Consider the following 22,547-nt stretch of genomic DNA (forward strand, 5'->3'; position numbering starts at 1 on the left):
AGTCTCAAGTTCTTTGAGACGAGTACAAATGAAGTCCAAGTCTAGTCTCAAGTAATTCCTGACAAGTCAAAGTCAAGTCACTCCACTAAAATCTAAATCAAGTCTCAAGTCTTTCCAGATAAGTCAAAGACAATTTGAAAAAGAGAATGCGATCAAACCACAGCAGTGATAAACAGCGGATCTTATTTCTTCAAATAATGCAATATTTTTTACATCAACGTTTTTTTTAAATAGGAAAACAGGCAAAGAGCTGAAAAACATATCAGACAACATAACTTACACCAACTAAAACATAATAATGATCTCCCATAGTACCGAATCATCACAGAAAACTTCTTGTGCTTCTTTTAAGTCAATATATTCTCCAAACTTCTGAATTTAACTTTCACATAACCCAAAGCAGCTCTCTGCTCGAGCGTAGACAAACAAAGCACAAGAATGTCCATTCATATCTTCGTAGGAACGAGAAGGTTCAGTGCAGTACCCATGCAGATGAGCCACGCTAACTTTGGTTGTTAAATACAGCAGAAACAGACTTTATGCAACGATGGAAAAAAAAAAAAAAGGACTTCCTCGGGAGAGATGAGTTGATTATAAAAGTGTCAAACACAGGTAGACGTGGTTCAAACTTCCTTCTAACAGGGTCAGGAAGTTTAAAGCGTCCAGAGCAAAAGCTGAGGTCAACATGCTGAGAATGTTTAAACTTAAATTTCAGAATAGTCGGTGAAGTCTGCCAACAGGCTTGATTTAATTTAAACTCTTGCTGGATTTAATAATAAATATGGATTATTGGCATTTCATTTGTAATTTAATTGTTCTTTGGAAACCTGCCCCGTGTACTTTGAACCATCACCTCGTTGTTTAAGCTCTCAAAGGGGGATTTCACTTTGAGTAACACTCTTTGTAATTTCAGATATTCTACAAAGACCTTTGCAAATTAACAGATGACATGAGAAGTGAGATTTTAGAGCAAGATGTGAAGCTTCAGTTCTTTCTGGAGTCTGACAATTTTACTCAAAAACTGCTTCCATTTGAGTTTGTGATCTCAGAGATAATAACACAGGATAACAAGTTACTGAACACCCACAGCAAAGGGACAGGAACACGATCATGTTCTCTATTTGTTAATCATTATGGCACATCCCAAACTCATCCATATAAAATACTGCTGTTTCCAATTTCAAGATTTTTTTTATTTTTTAATCCTTTTGTCATTTTTTGTCTGTGTTTTGGTGGCGTCCTACAAAAACTTCTTAACAAATTTTGCATACAAAGCTTTAGAAATACCCTGAATGGTTATTGATTGATAAGAGATTTTAGCATCACACGTTTAGTTAATATCTTTCTGTGGATTGAATACTGAGAAAAGTGAATTTACTGTCATTCCCCCTTCGTACTGTACACAATGTAATCAATGTACATAATGTAATACATGTCTTGAGTCTGTGTGAGTACACTGTGTTTGTGATTGCAAATCAATACAAAATCTATCAATTAATCATTAGATGCGAACCCAAGGTCGCACATTCATCGAAATTTGGAGTGATTTAATCAAGTCAAGTAGACTTCTCGGTTGACAACTTGCTGATGAAATGACAAATCTGCTGTGAGAAGCGGTTAAAAGCTGCTGATAAAGAGCTTTTAAGTGGACCTTGTATTAAGATATTTTTTGTTGAATCACTAAGAAAACATTAAGGCTGAAACTTTTAGTCAATTAATCAGTTAGTTGATCAACAGAAAATGTAATTTAAAGTTATTTATCAAACATTCTGTGTTGTCAGCTTCCACAACGTGAGGATTGGTTGGTTTTTCTCTACATCTTTGGGTTTTGGACTGATGTTCATGACAAAAGACGTCACCTTGGACTCAGAGATCTTGTGATGGGTACCTTTCACTATTTTCTGACATTTAATAATCAATAATGAAAATAATTGTTAGTTGCAGCCTTATAAAACACTAAATATGTTCCTAACTGGTACGCACACTAGAGAAGAAGAATCGCCGCAAAGAGCAGAGTCAAGTCCAACATGTTTAGTTAAAGTCACAGGAACTACAGTTTGATTTGTTTTGACTTAAAAGCGGGAGAATGACGTGTTACCAGAACTACATTAGTGTAAAAGTTCAGCTATTTGTGAGCTTGTAAATTCACTGCGTCCTAATTGTGTAAATCAAAAACACACCCAACTTCACAACAACTTGTTTGGCTGGCACCAAAGAAAAGAATCGGCAAATGGGACGGAACGCAAACACTCTGTGTTTATACTGTTTACTCATATCACTCAACACTGCAGTCAGTTTGATTTACTTTACCGGCCCTGGATCTCCCATCATTACTGATATAGTTTGTGAAAACACTAGTTTGATTATTAAGCAGAAAATGTGTTAAGTGTAAGTCAACTGAATGCATTCTTGATACTTTAACGCTTCACGTCTTTCTTCACATGCATTTGGCTAAAAAGGGATGATTTCGGCACTACAAAAACTTGGCTTTATCGAGTTAACATCTCGCTTTTGCTGCAGCAACATCTACAATCACAGACCTGAATACCAAAACTGAGCTTTTAATGTACGAGAGCGTGCAAGCGGAGGAAAAAAAAAACCCAACTTCAATACATTAGTGCCAGCGGTGGCGGTAGAAATATGGCTTTGGCGGGAGAAGGAGAGGAGAGGGGGAGGGACTTCAAAAACCAACACAACCTAAACTAACATCTCATGTCTCACTTTCAACCTCCGTCCTCGTCGACCATCCATTCACACTTAAGGCCATCTCTATTTATCGCACAGAACAGAGATTTGTACAGATAATCAGCTCAGACAACAATTTAAATAATCATAAAAACAAATGTGTGAGCAATTCACCGGTGAAGACAACAAACAAACAAACAAACAAACAAACAAAACGTCCATATTATAGAACATTATCCTCTATGTACAAAGTCTCTGATCAAAACAAGACAAAATCAATCTGTCGCCGGACATGATTCATCGATGAAAATGCAAAGTAAGTTCATCATCAGGAAGGCATCGCGCTTTCTTTTCGTGGGGAAAGAAAGAGAAAAACATCTGCTATTATAGCAACTGTAAACAGCAAGAAAAGACAAACGGGTGTCTTCATTCCCTTTAGAAACAACACAAGCCGACACCTTCACTGCCCACGTCCGCTTTCTCTTTGATAGCCGTTGTTTTTCCCCCAAAATCTGCTTAATTGTTTCACTATTGAGCTACTTAACTGTACATCTCACCACAGTTATCAAATACAGACCCTGGACATTAAAAATCAACCTTTTCTTTTCATTGTCTGCAATGAGACATGTAGACAGGATTATTCTCAAATGCTACAATAAAGTGCTAAAGCAAATGGCACAACTTCAATTTCAAATAACTCCAGAAGAAAAGAAAAATATCATTTAATTCACATATTTTCACTGACATGCCTCATTGCAGAGTCAGCATGTTAAGATTAGATGCTCTTTGTGTCTCTGGGGTTGATTTTTTTAGAGTCTATATTAGATAAATGTGGCAAAACGGAAGTAACTATAGTGAAGCAACTTCTTATTTCATTTCAGAATTATGAGAGAATACGGTGCAGGTCAAAAACAGCCTGCAGAACACTTTAAATAATCAGCTATCAATAAATAGGAAACAATATGCTAACAGTCTGTAGACAGTGGACTGGATAGAGTCTGAGGCTGAGTAAAGGTGCAGTCCAACAAAAAAGAAAAAATCCCAAAAGAGAGGAAAGGTTTTCAATATGTTGTTGGTATTTCACTGTTGTTGTTGCTGTTATGGAGACATTCACTGAGAGAGAAGAGTTCAGATTGGTTGTGGCAGAGGGCGTGGGATGGAGGAAGTGACATCACACCCTGAGGAGGTCCTCGTCACTGTCATCCTCGTCCCGCTTCCTATTGGATGTCGTGTTGTTACCGTGATTAAGGCCCGAGGAGCGAGGTTTGCTGCTCTTCCTCTTCCTGTCCGACTCGTCCAGGAGGCCGACCAGGTCCTCGTCGCTCTCCTCCTGAAATTAAAAAACGTCTGTTAGACACCTTAAGTTAGAAACACCTGGACAGATGTTGGGGCGACACTCACCTGAAGGAAGGGGCTGCGATGGGCCGCGGAGTGCCTGGGGAGACCGGAGGATTTGACCACTCGCACCCCCGGGACGCTCAGCACCTCGTCCTCACTGTCGTCGTCGTCCTGATCGTCCAGCGAGAACGAGCGAAGGCCGTCCGTGTTCACCGGCTTGGTCGTGATGTGGCCGTTGCCGTGGTTACTCTTTCCTCGGTGGGAGGACGAGGAAGAGGACGTGGGAGGGCCCTCGAGCTCCTCCATCAGCCACTCCATCTCCTCTTCACCCCCTTCTTCGTCCATGTTGACCTGAGGATTTAAAGTCATCTTCAATCAAAATGTATGAAAGCTGCCCCTTTGGCAGCTTGGCCCAGACAAAACCAGTACAGACAGTGATAGTCACGTGAAAGCTGTCGTCACGTGAAAGCTGTCGTCACGCAAGCGTAACGCCGATGTGGCGTTTGCGGTCTAGACACAAGGTAAGAATCAAGTGACCTCAAAGACTCTTGTTGGGTATAAAATTGTCCTTTAAAAATACGTTGGCTATGTAGTTGCTGGTGTGATTTTGAAGGTAGCCGCAGAGGAAGGGATTGGTGTTGTGTTGTATCAAATTTAGAGAGGCAGGTTATTACGTAATTAAAAGGTTTGCGGTTGCAAATGATGAATGAAGGCCTTCTTCTGCACGTTGCTGACAACATGAACTGAACAGCCGCCTTACATAGACTGCGTATGATTGGATGTAATGATACAGAGTCAGGTAAGGCAAGAGGAAGAGGAGACATTTTTAGATGCAGCATCCTTCAAAAGCAAAAATTCCAAGTAGTTGGCTGGAAAAGTGCATTCACAGTGTGTGAAAAAGTTCTGAATTGAGTCATTAGATCAACCTACCTTGGAATATTTATAAGAGACTTGGTTTCCTCTCCTGCAGCAGCCAGCAACCTTCTGGATCACCAGCTCTCTGTTGACGACAAGACAAAACAGGCATTCGTGAAAATTCAACAACGTTCTTTAAATCTTTAAGCTTCTCTGCGTTTGTTGCTCTCGGTCTTCACCTCCTCTCTCTCTTGTGGAGCAGAAGCCCCAGCAGACAGACCGACAGCCCCACCAGCAGGACGCTCAGCATCACCCCCAACGCCTGGCTCCGCCTGGAGAGAGCTGGAGCCTCGCCGTCGTCTTCGTCATACGTGCGTGCGTCAACAGTTCTGCAAAGAAATCAAGAGAGGAAGACTTACACATGTTTCTTAAATTTAGAGTAAAAGCTGTGTCTCAGTGTGAAAGCTTTTACTCACGTGAGACCACACACGGCGTTCGTGTGCCACACGAACAGATACTGGCATTCATCCGTCTCCAGCATGAACTCGGGGATGCCTTCGCCTGCCGCGGGGTTACAGTGGAACATGATGGTGGACGACACCATTTTGGTCTTCTCCCGTCCACACGTCGACTCAGAGGACACCATCACATCCAGGTTTCCTCCTGAAGGGAAAGCAGAGACGTTGAGATGTTCATGTATTTGCTAGTATCAAGAGATTTTCAAACTGTTAGTAATTTAAAACATCACTTTTAAGACAACAATGAGCTTGTTGTAAGACTCGGCTCAGTACAGTGTAGCTATACTAATAAAGTTGACATTAGCACATTAAAATACTAGACTAAGCCTGCAATGAATGTGATTTGTTTTACATTCAAAGCTTCAAAACATTAAAGACGAGGAGATAAGCAGTAGAATGATTTTTCACACCACCAATCTCTGATTTCCCTCAGCATTAAATCACCTTTAATGTAGTACTTGGCCTTGCTGGAGGAGCCAATCCTGCGTTTGTATTTCCCGTTGAGTTTGTCCTGGCAGATGTTGGCGCCAAGACAGGTGGGCATGGAGTTGTTGGTGATGCCGGACAACTGGATGTAGTAGATGTAGCGGTCGCCGTTGGGACGAATGTCTCCAGACGCCTGATGTTGGCTGAGAGGAGGAGGGTAAAACAAGAGTAAACACACACAACACAGGTAGAAAATACAACGGAGAAGTTCTCTAGACAATCTCATTTATGCAACATGGAGAGATATTTGGCACAGGATTAAAACACAGGTGGAGTGTGTGCTTGTGTTACCTGAAGTAGAGCGCTCCCAGACTGAGGCTGGCTCCGGTGTCGGGAACCTGTATCGTCCCGTTCACCATCACCACCTCACGCTGCTTCACCGCACACGCCGACCGAGTCTCCCAGCCAATCAGAAACTCACATGAAGTCTCGTTAAAACTGTGCACACAGAAACAAGATGCTCTTAGCATGGTGCCAGATTGAATAAATCAGAAAGCAACATTTAAGACTTCAAGGACCAAGCGGAGCTGCATCAGGTGTGTTCAAAACGTAATGTGATGAGTAGGTTATTAACTACTATTGCCCGTGCATTAAGGTGCCATTGATTGTGCCCACGGTGGTATGATGATGTATGTGAACTTGTTAGATTTTTTCTAATGTCAGAGACTTAATCCTGGAAGAAGGTGGCAAATTCATGACATTTGGTTCACGAGAGAAGCTCGCAGGAATTGATCTTGTTGGATTTAGCAGTTTGTCAGTAATCAAAGCAAGCTATATTGTGTTAAGTAAAATACATATCTTTTAAAAAATATTAATTTCATAGAAACTACTTTTGTATCAATCGAAACATGGGGATACCGATCAAGAAAAACTGAAGAGCATTTATACTGATTGCAGATAATCTGACTTTCTCATGAAGATTGTTGCTGAGAAATGTTTCACAATGTGCCTCAAATGATGCTTTAACCAAAGAAAGTTTAACTTTAAAGACAAACACTCTGTTCTGTCATTAACTGGTAGTTAGAAATCCCGAACTAAAGAGTAAATGAGTTGTAGAAAGTGGTTTATTGTCTATTGCAGCATCACGTATAGTGGTTAAGACATCACAAGGATAGGTGCGAATGACCTGTACGGTCCTTCTTTACTATGGATTATTACTCTATTTAATAAAATAACATCTCAAAACAGCTGATTTCATTGGGGTTTGTGTGTTACCTGACGAGTGCCGGGTGTCCGACGGTGGAGCCACAGCTCAGCTGGATCACAGTCTTGACCTCCACGCCGTTACTACAGACGTCTTTTCCCGCTGAGTAACTGACAGAGATCTTCCCACCTGCAGCAGTAGAGAAGTAGAGACTGTGAACATGAACTTTTCTCATGCACAGAATCAAAACACAGCTGTGAGAGTCACAAGTCACTCTGTTTGACTCAAAGCCTGCACTTTTTGTTAAATTCTCCTGGCAACAAAACGGTAAAATATATATAAAAGGTAACCCTAGGATATTAGAAACTTCAAGCAGACATCATTAGTGTCCTCAAAAAGTCCAACATCAGGCACCCTAAACACGTATGTGATGAGAATACTCACCAGTGTAGCTCATTCTCTGGGTATAAACTCGGCCCAGGGTCTGAGTCACTCCCGCTGCCGAGTGCCGGCACACGGTTGCTCCTTCTGGACAACCTGGCAACCCACCGTGGATACCCTGACACAGGTTGACGTAGTACCTGAGGACACAAAAACAGGAACGAGTTGAATAAAGTCATAGACTAGATTAGTCTCATAGACTTTTATAAAATCAGACTTCTTTTTGCAACCAGAGGAGTCGCCCCCTGCTGGCTGTTAGAGAGAATGCAAGTTTAAGGCACTGATAATTAAACTATGCATTAAAAGGAGTTGAGTAGAGCCAGACTTACGAATCTCCTTGGTGGCTAAACTTCCAGGGCTCAGTGAGGGAGGACAGAGTTCGGAGGTCGAAGGTCTGATGCTGGCTGACCAGCTTACACTCCATCTTCATCGGTGGACAAACGGCGCTGGTGCGCCACTGAAAAGTGGCCGAACAACCCGCCGTCTCTGAGAGCAGCTGTGGAGAACCGCGGTCTGCAGACTGGTCGCAGGTAAACAGGATGGAGGACTGACGCTTACCAGAGACTGGAGGAGAGAGAGAAGAGGCAGCATGGTTTTCAGAAAGGAGAGAAGTTATGCATAGATATAACCTCGCACATTTTATTTTATTATTTCCTTTTTTTCCCTTTTCTTACCGCATTGGTGTTTTTTGTGTGATTAAAAATCGTTTATCATACCATTGAACTTATGTTTTGATATGTCATATTTGTAAATGTATATAGGTCAGGGTTAGCTGTGGAATGGGGTTTTGTTAAAATGCATCAAACTACATTGTATAAGACTAATACAAACTAATAAAAAAGGTAATAAAATATAACACAAGAAAGCATTTTGGAAGGTTTAAACAAATGGGAAAAAGCCCAAGTTTAAGTGTCATAAATGCACACAGGTGCTCTGAAACAGTGAGAGAGATTAGTCATTTTATGTTAATAAACTGTGGACATTTTTCAACTTTGCTCATTGCTTTGTTATCACTCTACTTTCCTGTCTGCCTGCTCTATATCCCACGACTTCAATCTATGCTTGAGTCCTAAACTTCCATAGTAATAGTTGGAGTTACAATGGAGTTCACAGAGATGGTTTTAGCTTCCTCTCTCCCGTCAAAAAGCTGTCACCTTCATTGCAGAATCCCCACTTCTTGTCCGTGTCATAGTTGGCGGTGGTGGAACACCACTTCCTGCCGTCTGTCCTGGCTTCTTTGGTGCAATCTGTGTACGACTTGTTCAGGAGAGTGAAGGGGAACACACACACCTCACCCTCATTTGTCACTGGAACACACAAACAAACACATTTAATCAATTGCTTTCCAAAAACTATGATTATGATCTAAAGAAGATGCGTATATCAGACTTACCTGGTGAGCAGGGATCTCCTCCGCCATACTGCATCAGAACGGCCTCCTCTTCATGTTTGAAGTCCATCGTCATGGCCTTGCTGATGCCAAATGATGAGGCCAACATGTCTGAACCAGAACCAGACACCCGGCACACTGCGCTGTTCTTACAGGCCGGCTCCGCCACTGAGCCGCAGACGTTGATGTGGTAGATGCTGGAGCCCACTGGTACCTAACACACAGAGACTTAACTTCACTACAATATTTAAAAGGGACAGTACGTAGGATTTGGTGACATCTAGTGGTTCAGTTGCAGATTGCAACCAACTGAATACCCCTCCGCTCACTCTTCCCTTTCCGAGACTACCATACCGACTAAACTGTTGTACCGCCAGCCGCTGCCTGACTTCCGTTGCTCTTATAGTAGTGTTATCATGGAAACGGCAATACCACGGTTTTGCACTCTACGGATCACGTTACCGCAGTTTGAGTAAATCGAGTCTCAAGACCACTTTTTGGAGATTTCGTCTCAGATTCGATTGCATTTTTACTCGGTCTTGTCTCGGTTTCAGACGAAATGGCTGTTCAGCTTAAACAAATCAGTGCACGAGAAGAGAAATGGATGTGAGGAAAGCAAACCAACGAGTAAAGTCGAGGAAAAAAACAGAAGGCTCTTCTAAATTTTCATCTTCATCTCATCTGATCACTCCAATAAGCGGATGTTTTCACAGCGACATGGCTAAGTGCTGATTGATGTTTCATGTACGTAGTGTATCATAACAACTGCTTGTATATCCGCCGTCCTCGGTCTTCCGGTTCCCCTTTCTGAATGACAAATACAGACTACCGCAACAATTTAATATTGTCTGACCCACCTTTACCTCGTGAAATATAAAACAAACTACAGGAAAATAGATTTGCCAAGATGAAGGGACTATTCATGTGCACCTATTGTCAAACGTGATCTCGGTGGACAGACAACAAGCTCACCTGGACTTCACCAGAGAGGGTCGACAGGTCAAAGGTGAACTGCAGTTGGGAGTCTGTGAGCTGGCAGCCGCTGGCGTTGGTGTGGGTGGCGTCCGAACAGACTAAAGGTGTCGCCCACTCAAACAAATAAACACATCCCTGCAGCTTCAGCATTTGTGGAGAGCCCTGGGTAAAGATATAAAAGGTCAAAGCTTTGTTAAAAAAATGTAAAACATCCTCAGAGAAGTAAAGTAACATGCATGTTTTAGTATTCTGATCATAAAAGGAGATCACAGTGCTGACTGACCAGCTCCAGGCCTCTCTGGCAGGTAAAGATGATAGTCGAAGTGTAGTTCTTTGCAGGATCGGTGGCGCACTTGGTGGAGCTGCTGTAAGTGATGGACACCTCCCCTGTTGCACTGTTGATCTCAGGACCGCTGGTGGTCCGCCCAATGTCCTTTAAGAGACAGAAAGAGAGTTAAAGAAAGAAAAGGGTGGAGGCAAAATTATTGAAAGAGACACAGGAAGAAAAATAAAGACAGGGCAATGTACAGACTCTATTGCCACACAATCTAGAAACCTGAACTCAAATTAGAGTTAGACGTACTTGTTAATATTAGTCACTCTCGTAATGATTTCCCCCCCCAAACTGTAACGGATGCAAGACTGAGATTTGAAACTAAAATTATGTAGCCGTTTCCTTTAAGTTTGAATGCTTTACTTTGTTATCAAAATGTAAAACACATCAGGTAAGAAAAGCACTTTGGTGGACAAACTGTTGACCAAATGTCATGAAATGAGCAGGTTGCAAATTGCCTCGCTGTGGGACTAATAAAGGATTATCTCATTTTATCTTAGCTTCAGCTTACACTTAGAAAATCTCTATGCTATGTTGTACTGTCTACGTTTAATACTTTTTTGTTAGGAGCCATTTTTTTTGTTGTCTGTTTTTATCATTTAGCTTAAATTGTTTGAAAAACCAAAGTAAACTAAAATTTATACTTACTAAATATTTTTCTGGCATACTAAATAGTATGGATAGTATATTATTTTCTTGTATATTTCTTAGTTTTTTTTGTAAATGAACCACTTTCAAATTGAAAATTCTGTTTTTTGTTTTTCTCTGAATATTACCCCCTCCCTTTTTACATACAAATGCTCTAATATGCTGTCGTACAAATGTGCATTTTCCCGAAGTGTTAAAAATTAATTTGGTTAGGATCTTGTAATTAAATTTGAGTTATTTCAAATATTTTTTTTATGCCGTGGCATTAAATGCACATACGTTTCATGTCACAAAATTCCTTTGAGTACAAATTGTAGCATGTGATATGCATTGATAATAAACAGCTGGAACTAATTCCAGTCTTTATAATAGCTGTGAGTCGTCCTGTTGCATCAAGAGGTGCAATCGGACCTTTTTACACGTCGTCAGTCCAAAGTCAATGCTCTGGTTTTCATTATAAAGGCATCGAACCACATGGAAGTGAGGATAAAGTAACTTGTACTTTATCTCCCTTGTATGAAAATGGTGTGAAGGAGAATGTGTGTGTCTCACCACAGGAGGTCCGTTATCAGGATCTATACAGACGGCGGCTCCAGGGGGGCAGATGACCTCGGGGATGGGGTTTAGAGGCAGACAGATGTTGATGTAGAAGTCTGGAGATCCGTCACTTTGGTCCACCGCATCATCTGAAAGGATAGAAACAGGAACATGCAAATAGTAAATATGGACGCACCATAAATGATGCACATGGATGAAAATCGACACTGACATGATGCATATAGGGCTACATTTGATCTCCGTTATTTTGAGATTTGCTTTAGAGCTCCTGACCTGTTGCTGTGTAGTATCCACTGATGTGAATCAGAGGAGTCAGGTCTATAAGAGCAGAGCCGTTCTGGACTGAACACTTTACCTGAAACATTGAATAAAAAAAGGAAACCAAATGAATGTCACAGGTACATCCTTGTAGCGTAACAGCAATAAAGCAGAGGAATTCAACCATTTTTATTCAATATAATGGCTTTCGAATGTTTTCTTTGATTCTTTTCTTCTTTTTATCCTCCGAGTTTTAAGAATTATTCTGGACAAAATGTGTCCGACACAATCCCACACTTCCTACGGCACCCACATAATTCAATGCTACATTCAGCTCTGATTATCCTTGAGAAGCCGATTGTCGTCCGACTGCAGACTACGCACAGCTGAAATTCAATTTGCTCTGTGAAATGGCCAATGCAATGCTAATTTGAGAAGGAATGTTCCATATTTTTCACTTCACTATGTGTAAATAATTCTTTAATATAAAAAGTTGCACGTCTATACGGTACTTTTCTGAATACATTGACCTTTTTGAGGCTGTTATGTAATGATTTTTTAAGTTAAAAAGGAGAATTTGCCACCTTTTATGTGGATGTCCAATCAGTGTTGATGGTAAATGTAGTCAATTGAAGCAATCATTTCCTCAGTACGTGCTATATTTGACTGAGAAAGCTGCATCAGGGAGTCACCAACCTTTTTGAGACTGAGAGCTACCTGAAGGGTGGAGAGTAATATGGAGGGCTGTTCTCATACACCATTTATAGCTACACCTACGAAAAGTAATGCACTGTAATTCGTATATATATCCCACAAAATCAACTTGTAATCCACGTAATCGTGAACCAGGAAGTATAAAGAGCGACAAACGCTGTGTAGGTAGGAGGTCAGGGTGGATAGGTGGGTCAAAAAACACCACACTTTCGCCCAGGAGACCGCTGTTCGTACCCCAACTCAACCCCAAGTCAACTTTGATTTATTTGTCACATAACTTCCATACTTAAGTAACGCCACTTCTAAGTTATCTTAATACAAACCATGATCTTTTTCCTAAACCTAACTAAGCAGTTTCCTGTGAAGACGGAAGTTTATTTTGTACTCATCTGACTTATCACACTGACAAATACACCAAACATTCTTACCGGCTGTTCGCAGGCCAGGTGGGTGTGGAAAGAGAAGAAGTGTGTGCAAGTCTCAGCGGTGGAGGCAATGAGAACCGGCTCCGGAGGGCCCAAAGCCATGTTAGGAGGTCTGTACAAACACAACGTAGATATTCACAACATAGCTAGATATTTCAGTGTTAACATGACGGATACATTACTGGCGTTTTGCAACAAAGATCATCATACATTTTAAAATGTCTGATGGGTGAAAACATATTTCATTATCATCTTTTTTCATACACAAAAATGAAAACAGTAATGAAAAGCAGAAAATCCAACAAGCGGGACGTACCTGCAGATGAAGTGGATGACGGTGTTGTGTTTGAGTTGGGGGTTTGCTGGGCAGGCACTTCCTCCTTCGTACGACAGCTCCAGAACGTGATCCTTGTACGTGAGCTTCCTGCTGACCTCACCGCCGCTCACCACAGTCGCGGCATTCTTAATACACACAGCTGGAACACAGTATGCACATAGATATTTTACAACTATTGCAAAAATACAGTTGTATTTAAGACTATACGGTAACACTTTATAATAACCATCATTTATAAATGCTGTTCATAAATTGATGAACAGCTGATTAGATTCAGATTCTGCCGAGAAACACAGATATTATTAATGATTTTTCAATTTTGGAATAAATGTGCGAATGTTGAACATTTTTTTTGCCATTTTCTCATAAACTACTGCACCCACTTTAATAATAAAAAAAAAATCTGGCAAATACATCCCATATTTGTCTATCACTGTGTATTTTGATGCAGGTTAAACATTCCCATAATTCTGATTACAAATTCAGACCTATTGTGCAACCTTGGCTGAGCTATGTGCTCCCTTCCAGTTAACTGTGCAATACCTTCTACTGCCGGGTAAGAGAGCAGTCAATAATTTGAGAAGTACTGGAATTTCAGGTCTCTTATTATATTCAACGGTGACGCATGTCCTCAGTGTTACATAAACCACACAAACGTCTGAGCAAGACTAAACAGTAACCAGGAGAGAAGTGAATGAATTCTTAATGGATCCCTCTTCTCTTCTTATTTGCTGCTACTGTTAGAACATCTGATTTGTTCCAAGATAGATCTGGATATATAATATTCGCAGGCGAGTAGTTTTTCGTGTCGTTTATACGTCACACCTTTGGGAGGGAGCCAAACCCCTGGGGCGGGAACCACTGGATGAAACTACCCAACTGTGTTTTACTGAGTACTTCTACTTTTGATACTTTAAGCACATTTAGATAATAACACTTTGTACTTTTACTTAAGTAAAAAATCGTAGTACTTCTCACACTCCTCTTCCTACTTTACAGTTTGAGCAGATAATGAAGGAGGAGTGGTGTTTCTTAAATGAATCAAAGACGACTTGGGTACCCAGTCACTGGATGGATGTACGTACCGGTTTCAGGGCTGCATCCGGCTTTCAACACGTTTCCACAGACGTTCATGCGGAACATCTTCCTGTGATCCTTATGATCGTACACAGTGTAACCTTCTTCCTTTGTCAGGGAGTTGAGATCAAACAGATGACCTGGGAGAGAGAGGAGGGTCACACTTTATAAAAATACGAATACATTTATCCAGTTTTTATTGTCACCAGACAGTAAAATGATAAGAACATACTAGTAATATGTTTGTATATACACAACGTGTACAGAACTGCAGGTTTATTCTGAATGTCTGACCTGTGGCGGGGTTGGTGACCCTGCAGTTGTCATGTTGGGTGCTGTTCAGAGGGCAGGCAGCAGCTGTTAACCAGAGGAAGGTGTACACACAGTCCTCAATGGCAGAGATCAGAGTAGGCCGGGAGTCCTGGACGGGAGATAGGAACACACACGTTTTTATATTTTTATTTAAATAAACACCGGTCCTTACCATACTGCCCTGCTGTACTTAACACAAGAAAAGGTCAAAAACAGAGCAAAAGATCGCATGAGTGAGCTGACAGCGTTTGAAAAGACAGCGCGGCGGTGCTGTGAATGAGAGAAAAAAAATTGTTCTGATTGTTTCACAGCGGTTACGTTCTAACGCACAAATAAATAACCATCAAACACAGATGATTTACTGTGGAGACAGACGCTCTCCTCTGCATTTCATTTATTACATTCAATGTGCATCAGTAAATACTATGCAGCAGTAAATGTCGTCGCAGTGAGACATAACCTAAGATTAATTTTTTTTCAACATACTTTTTAGATGAAACAGGCAGACTCACTGAACTACAGGCTGCAGAGTGTGTTTACCGCTGTGACCATCAGCAGCCCTCGTCCCGTGCTATGTTGCTTTTTCATATGTCAGCAGACTAATTTGCCTAATCTTCGCAAGTCTTTAGACCGCGGTGGAAACGCAGACAACAGTGGGCTGCAGGAACCTTTTAGTTCCAGGAACTAAAATTACCAGGAACTTCTGGGTGAAAACCCGATTCAGTCTAAAAAGTTCTTGAACTATCAGAAAGTACGAATCCCCAGACAGGGATTTTATTCCCACCTAGAACTATCGTACAGGAATTTAATCCCTGGTTCCTGCTGTCGAAACGCACACACAAACCCCACAGACAGGGAGTCATACCTCTTGTATAGCTAACTGAAAACTTCTCCTCACCACTTTGTCTTTGTCACACTTGAAGCGGATGATGCTGCTCCTGTTGCGGCTTGCATTGGGACACAACTGGCCGCTGGTGTACTGCAGCTTCAGCACATTTCTGTCCATCGTAGGACCGGACTCCACCTGCCCCAGACTCACATAGTCCTCTCCGACCTTCACACAGGACGCTGCATTGGACGGACACTTCCACGAACCTGTCACAAGGTGAGCAGGGGGTCAACTTTGACTGAGTCAGAAGTAATTCAGTGTCAAAATGCTTTCTTGCAACTTAAATTATGACAACAAACCAGAGTTGGATGCTACAGTATTACTGAATAATTAACTGACCTCCCTGCTGCACCAGCGACCTGCAGACGTTGATGTAAAATCGTTTCGTGGTGTCGTCCGTAGAGGGCTCCACCTCCCAGTTTCTAGAGTCCATAGCCAGAGGGGAGAGGTCGTACGAGTGGCCCTGATCGTCACTGAGGACAGAGCACACATACAGAGGGGGAACATTCAGCGTCACATATGTTTAAGGTCTATACAGATTTCTGAACAACTGCTAATAACATTATAGTGACTGAACTGTTTGAATGTCGGTCATTACGTTGTCATCGTCTGTTCAAATAGTAGATCATACTGCAACTGTGATGCCTGGTGCAGATAAAGACATCTAAAACTCTACTCATTTATGAGTACCTGTCCTATTTATTACTTGATACACTTTTTTTCAGGTGCCTGCAAAACACTTGAGGAGTTGAGCATAAATACTTTAACTTCTAATCAAATCAAATCAAATCAAATCTAGGAATCATTTATTTTGGCAGAACGCTGTAAAACATCTTTGTTCCTGTATTTCTTTCTTTAATAGGTGGATCCTTGAAGACTTCCTTGTAGGATGTTGACTCTCACACTCAAGGAAAGACACACATAAATGTAACAATGATGAAATCTGTGATCTCCGATTAAAAGAAAAGGTTTTCAGAAATACGCAGAAAGTAAGATACAGCATAGTATCGCGATACTTTGCGTGGCAATATTGTATCCACACACGGACATCAAGTATAGATCTTTTATTATATAAACTATGAATCTCTTAACAATTCTACAGTCTTTCAGAGGTTGTAGCAGGTCAGTCATAAAGCTAGAGTGAAGATACTGGTATCATATGAGACTAGAAAAACCTAAGGAATCCATTCGTACCAACCGAGTCATGTTAGCTTGTTGGGAAGCCCTGATACCAAAAACAGATTTTTACACCTTTATTGCCTGATAACTAACTGGTATATTGCTATTATCCTATTACTTGTACTGTTACCTGATTAATCTAGGTAGAGCTATGAGAAATGAGAAACAACTGGATGAAAAGTGTGCATTAAAAACAGAGGAAGAGGAAGAAAAAAAGGAGAAGCAGACGGAGGACGATGACATGTGTGAGGTGGTGGAGGATTGTTACTTGTAGGAGCAGCTGGTGGTTTTGACTGGGACGCAGGCCAGAGCGGTGGGCCAGCTGAACAGGTAGGTGCAGTCTGGAGTCTCTTTGATGAACTCTGGTGTTCCCTGAACAAGTGAAACAACACAACACACAATGAGTTACCACCACTGACTTTACCAATGACTTTATAAACATCACTATTTTTGTGGACTTTATTTAGCATGTTCTGTGTGTTCTCTTCGGCCCAGATGTCAAGCAAACATCAGTCAGTCCTTTCCCACTCATGTTAACTTGTCGTTTACCTGGGTCCATCACAATATTTCACATGTTTTGGTTCAATTCCTTCAATTGGAACGGATTTTTATCTCACTGGAGTCAAACTGCACTGGGATTCATTTGGAAACGGTCCGAGACCACCTCTTGCAAGTGGTCTCGGACCGTTTCCAAACGAACGTTGCTTTGGTCAGCACCAGAGTACGATTACTGCGTTCACAACCGCCCAAACAAACCAAACCAGAGTTCGATTAAAACAGATTAAACTTTGGCTTGTGAAAGTTTTTATGAAAGAATTTGCATGGTCTTTTCATTTATTTAATAAGTCAACCCTTTAAAAACCCAGGAAGATCTGATCAGCTGGTTTTCTGTCTTTTAATGTGTGAAACTCACAGGATGCCTGTCAGGGTGGCAGGAGAAGTAGACCTCGGTGGATCTTTGGTATATCTTATGACAGGTCTCTCCATTAGTGTAGTTCAGGATGAGCTGGTCTCCCACATAACTCAGAACCTGGGTGGCCATTCCTGCACACACACAAGAATAATGACACAAATTAATATCACATCAAAAATATAAATATATTCAAACTGTTTTTTTTTTTTTTTTTTTCGTACCTGCAATCTTTTGGTTGGCCCCTTGCACCTGGCAGGAGGAGACCGATTCACTGCCGGTGTCTTTGTGGGTGCAGATGCCTTTCTGGAGCCCGCCGCAGACCGACAGGTGGTAGACGTACTTATCACTGTTGACGGAGTAATCTCGACCCTTCAGAGAGCTCAGGTTGAACTCGTAGCCACTCTTGGGGTCACGAACCTTACAGCCATCACCTGGGAGGACACGTTTGGATGATGACCAAAGAGGCACATATTCTTGTCATCATGGTTTAATCAATATAAGTAGTCAGTACTGTTTATTAATACTTCATTATGGCCTCTGATATGATGGATGACATGATGATATCACCACAGCTGTTTGATTTTCATCAAATTCCAAACTAATCACATTTCAAATAGCAGTGTTTGTTATCCGCACAAATGATCCAAAAGCAGCAGATTCAATCTTAAAACATTGGTATCCACAATTATCATCACTTTGTCACATACCAGCCCTGTCTACAAAAAATTATGTTCCAATACGACTAAATTGCAGTCTCAGTTACGCTTGGAAGGAAATGTATTTTGTCACGGATTACATGTCTTTTACGAATCAGAAATACCTTTTTTAAATCAGCGGACAGCCGCAGCGAGTGACGTCACCATGACGTTGATATGCAGGTGACGCAGTATATCGAGCAACAGTGAATGAGAATACGTTGAATAAAAACATTATTGAATAATAACGGGTATAACAAGCAAGAATGTCCATTATTGGCTGTTCGTGTCCCGTGTGAAACTGAGTCATTTGTTGCGTTTTGGTTTTGTTTTGTTTCCATTTACAACGTTAACCATGTGTTTAAAACGGTTTAAACTGCGACCGTAATCAGGGAGTAAAATACGTTTCCCTGAGAAAACATATTTTGGTTATGCAGTTTAGTTGTATGGGAACGTAATTTTATGGGTGACGGAGTTGCACATACACTTGTGTTCTTACCTTGAGACTTCCTGATGGGGCAGGCCTCAGATGTCCTCCAGATGAAGACATATTCACAACCATCTTTACGGTCAAACATGGGGGAGCCCTAGAAATACACAGACACACATACAACAAAAAAATGAAAGCTCCACATTATCAGTGATTTCACTTGTTAGTTGCACGTCTTGTGTCTTGTTCTCGTGGAATATGCAAATAATAAACTTAAGAGGAAACTGCAAATTAAGCTTAGCCCTAATGCTTCAACCCAAATGAATGTGCTTGCATGAGCTAAGGACAGACTTTGTTGTGTGACTGTTCCAAATTCAATAACATCAATATCAGCCAATACAAAGTGCTATGTAAGGTACTGGCATGTTTGTATCATAAACCAATCATCCTCTGTGCTATAAAGTACAAGGACCTCTAATACTCACTGGGTTGTCATCACACTGGAGGATGATGCGCGTCGAGTAGCGGGAACTACTTGTGGAACCACACCGGTCTCCGTTCTGGTACACGATGCTGATGGAGCCGTCCTCCGCCGCCTGCGGTCTGGACTGGACGTATCCCAGGTTGTAACTTTTCCCATCAATCGTGCCGCAAGAACCCAAAGGACCCACTGGAGAGAAGAAAAGAACGTATCTAACTACAGTCTGACAGGAAGAATGTAATATGTTGATAATTTTAATAGCATTCTGACTTTGTGATGTGATATACTGCATGTTGTTTTATTGCAAGGTGTCCACATTCAAGTTCAATCCACATTCAGTCAAAGTTTGCGCTGATATGGAAACATACCACAGTATGGAAAGTGTATGCAAAATCACAAAGCCGAAAGTGATGTTCTTAAATTTCTTGTTTTGTCCATTCAACATGAGTCAAGCTGGTATGTTTCTGTTATGCAATGAAGAAAAGGCCAAACTCTTGTTAAATATCTCATATATTTATCTTATTTGATCATATTTATCTATTTATTTTAACATCAAAAAGGCCATATGTCAGTCAGTCTAAACCTCTTATTTACTGTATATGATTGCGTGGACGAACATACTGACCTGGACAGTCGTTCACACGAGGGAGAGGTTTGCAGACGTTGATGTAAAATCTGCGTGATTTGACCCCATCTGTATCTATGGCGATCCAGGGGCTGTCGTCTGCGTCCCGGATCAGGTGCCTCAGGTCATACTCGTTACCATGGGAATCTAGAGGTAACAGAAAAGTATATTTACCCACACAAGAAAAAGGACATTTACATTTACAAATGGTTTCATCCTTTGTTCTGTGTGTCCGTACCAATTATCTGGCAGTCAACCGGAGCAGGGATGCAGGCCAGAGCGGTGGAGAACTCAAAGAAGACGTTGTGGACCACGTGGCTGGTTAAAGAACTCAAGTCCTCTCGCAGCAGCTTCAATGAGCCAGGTTGAGCGTTTGGATCACACACGAAATTAATGGTGAAAGTGTCCCGAGTTGCTGATGCAGAAGGGAAATTTAAACAAAAGGTTGCAGAGTCAAGAAAATGTTTTCATCTTTAAAAAGGTCTTAAAAGTTTAAAGTCACACAGCTGTAAATACAATAAATGCACCACAGCTTATCAGAGTTAAAGAGATAGTTTGGATCTTCGGGGGTTGTATGAGGTACAGCATTTTAGCCACCTAAAACAATCAGTTTTGTGCGCTATATTTGTTGGACTTTTGTAAATTCGAGCTAAACCTTTAAAACACCAAAGTCACACAATAACTCAAACAAACTAACCGATCGAGGCAGCGGTAGACCAGCAACTCCCGTGTTATGAGAGATAAAATTACTGTTTTTGTCAAAGGATTCTGGTGGCTTTGAAGAGAGCATAGATAACGGCTTCAGTTACCCGTCTGAAAGGGCTGTCTGACAGCAAGTTAAAGCAGTGAAAATATTCTAAATATAGCGTACACTTAAACTGATAGATTTTTTTTAGGTGTCTAAAATCCGTTTTGCTGCTGCCCCCGCCAATAGCAGTACATTGCTTTGCTCCCGTGCTGGTACTCCTGTCTGTTTCTCCAAACTGTATGTAATACACTGATTATGGATAAGTACCTCATACAACCCCACTTAAAAAAAAATCCAAACTATCCGTTTCAGTGAATAAAAGCAAGACAATATCAGTTACAGTAAATAACTACCTGTGGGCTCATCCAGGGTTCCCTTATACGTCAGTGTGAGCAGGCCATCGGTGGAGTACTGGAGGGTCTTCTCCTCCCCAACTGGGCTGGAGGGATGCCCGTCTTCCAGCTCACAGCCGGCCATGCCATTTCCACATTCTGTCACGTTTGAGCAGATGTTCACCTACAGGGAGGTAAAGAAGGGAGGGTTATACTTTTGTTGGACTTTTAAGGAGAAGTTGTCCTTATATTTTATAGACATTAACTCAAAAACTAGACTCAAAAATTAGGAAAAAATTGCCTTGTCTTACATTGTAGTAATGTAAGACATGTGTTATAATGTTATACAGAACAACCACGTTAAAGATGTCAACTTGTTTTTCACTATTCTCAAACATTTTATGGATTAAACAAATCGAAAGATGAATCTATAATTACAATAATGATTTTATGTATAGAATTATTATACTTATAGTTTACACTGATAAAATGTTAAATAATTCTAAATGAAATCCCACAGTGGTGCGAGCATGTCTTGCAACAACACAGACAAAATCATATCATACATTCAAACAATGCACGAGTGCTGCATTATTAACTGTTAGCAGAGTGCCATCACTGTGTCCGTCTTACCAGGAAGTCTTTTCCATTTGCACTTGTCTTGTATCCCGTCTGAGAAGCCAAAAGCTGAAGGTTGAACTCAAAGCCAGTGTTGGGGTCCACCACAGCACAGTTCTGAGACACAAAGTTTTACAGGTTTTTAATCTTTCCAATCTATCGTTATCACATCAATTTCCCAGAGTAACATTTTTCCATATTGTTGTCTTATCAGTGTGCTTAAACAACACAAGATGAGAATAAGTTGTAGCTGAACTCACGTTGTTTGTGGTGGTTTTGATGGCACAGGCTGCCCTGGTCTCCCACATGAAGTTGGCAGTACAGTTCTGGTACATCAGGAACCGCGGGCCCATTGACTGCACAGCGGGGAACACGGGCACAGTCACATCTCAAGACACATGCAAAGCATTAACAAGCCGCACTCCACTTTACTGTATGAACTGCACCAACTCACCACAGTTCCTTTGGAGCAGACCAGGTGGATGCGAGTTGTGTATGTGAGCTTCATGCCGTCTGACATGCAGATAGAGCCGTCTGTGAACTCCAGCAGCAGCTGGTCCTGCCCCTCGATGACTGGCCCTCGCTTAGAAACGCCCATGTTACTGACGGACACAACCTCCTTCGGAGAGCCCTGAGGACAGAGGGAGGAGAGTTTTAAAAAGGCACACTAAGCAATATGTTCATGCAAAAAAAAAAAAGGTCTTATGAGCTTAGTTTTGAAGTTACTAATCTGTTTCTAACGGTTACAGACCTGCTCGGTTATGTACTTCATCTGGCAGACGGACGCATGGCGGTCGCAGCCTTGTACAGCGTTGATAGGCCGACATATATTGATGTAGTACTTCTTCAGGTTGGCGGTGTCAGACAAATCCATGGCCTGCCAGTTGCTAATGGAGGAGGCGCGTGACAAGCTGGAGGCAGAAGAAGGTAAACATGCTGGACTGAATCTGTGTCTTCTTGTTTGTTCATTTTTCTCTGGATTTTGTGAATATTTGGACAAGTGTGTTATGTACGACGGCATAGTAGGGCCACTGTAGGTAAAAAAATAAATAAATTATGGAGCCACGGGAGGAGGGGAATATTCCAAAATTAAAGTCATAAATTTATGAGAAAAAAACTCTGAGATTAAAGTGAGTAAATTT

The 22,547-nt window shown here is 41.3% G+C and overlaps 1 protein-coding gene across 1 annotated transcript in view; it reads right to left on the bottom strand.

Moving 5' to 3' along the window:
* Positions 1–163: 163 nt before the first annotated feature.
* igf2r (insulin-like growth factor 2 receptor) overlaps positions 164–22,547 on the bottom strand; it is a 44,103-nt gene continuing 21,719 nt past the window's right edge. Inside the window, exons 18-51 of the mRNA XM_037751084.1 lie at positions 22,157–22,316; positions 21,860–22,036; positions 21,666–21,761; positions 21,421–21,522; positions 20,809–20,971; positions 19,946–20,122; positions 19,708–19,854; positions 19,087–19,271; positions 18,671–18,758; positions 17,698–17,907; positions 17,477–17,607; positions 16,832–16,935; positions 15,724–15,857; positions 15,394–15,590; positions 14,478–14,604; positions 14,192–14,323; positions 13,086–13,245; positions 12,773–12,881; positions 11,646–11,727; positions 11,367–11,500; positions 10,116–10,265; positions 9,830–9,994; positions 8,861–9,071; positions 8,622–8,774; positions 7,797–8,031; positions 7,471–7,607; positions 7,098–7,215; positions 6,174–6,320; positions 5,841–6,025; positions 5,355–5,541; positions 5,118–5,267; positions 4,954–5,023; positions 4,087–4,374; positions 164–4,015 (exon numbers count right to left, since the gene is read on the bottom strand). Of these exons, the coding sequence (XP_037607012.1) occupies positions 3,857–4,015; positions 4,087–4,374; positions 4,954–5,023; positions 5,118–5,267; positions 5,355–5,541; positions 5,841–6,025; positions 6,174–6,320; positions 7,098–7,215; positions 7,471–7,607; positions 7,797–8,031; positions 8,622–8,774; positions 8,861–9,071; positions 9,830–9,994; positions 10,116–10,265; positions 11,367–11,500; positions 11,646–11,727; positions 12,773–12,881; positions 13,086–13,245; positions 14,192–14,323; positions 14,478–14,604; positions 15,394–15,590; positions 15,724–15,857; positions 16,832–16,935; positions 17,477–17,607; positions 17,698–17,907; positions 18,671–18,758; positions 19,087–19,271; positions 19,708–19,854; positions 19,946–20,122; positions 20,809–20,971; positions 21,421–21,522; positions 21,666–21,761; positions 21,860–22,036; positions 22,157–22,316 (5,170 nt within the window). The 3' untranslated portion in view covers positions 164–3,856. The remainder of the gene's footprint in view (positions 4,016–4,086; positions 4,375–4,953; positions 5,024–5,117; positions 5,268–5,354; positions 5,542–5,840; positions 6,026–6,173; positions 6,321–7,097; positions 7,216–7,470; positions 7,608–7,796; positions 8,032–8,621; positions 8,775–8,860; positions 9,072–9,829; positions 9,995–10,115; positions 10,266–11,366; positions 11,501–11,645; positions 11,728–12,772; positions 12,882–13,085; positions 13,246–14,191; positions 14,324–14,477; positions 14,605–15,393; positions 15,591–15,723; positions 15,858–16,831; positions 16,936–17,476; positions 17,608–17,697; positions 17,908–18,670; positions 18,759–19,086; positions 19,272–19,707; positions 19,855–19,945; positions 20,123–20,808; positions 20,972–21,420; positions 21,523–21,665; positions 21,762–21,859; positions 22,037–22,156; positions 22,317–22,547) is intronic.

This window comes from Sebastes umbrosus, chromosome 18, assembly GCF_015220745.1.
Source record: "Sebastes umbrosus isolate fSebUmb1 chromosome 18, fSebUmb1.pri, whole genome shotgun sequence".
Classification (NCBI taxonomy): Eukaryota; Metazoa; Chordata; class Actinopteri; order Perciformes; family Sebastidae; genus Sebastes; species Sebastes umbrosus.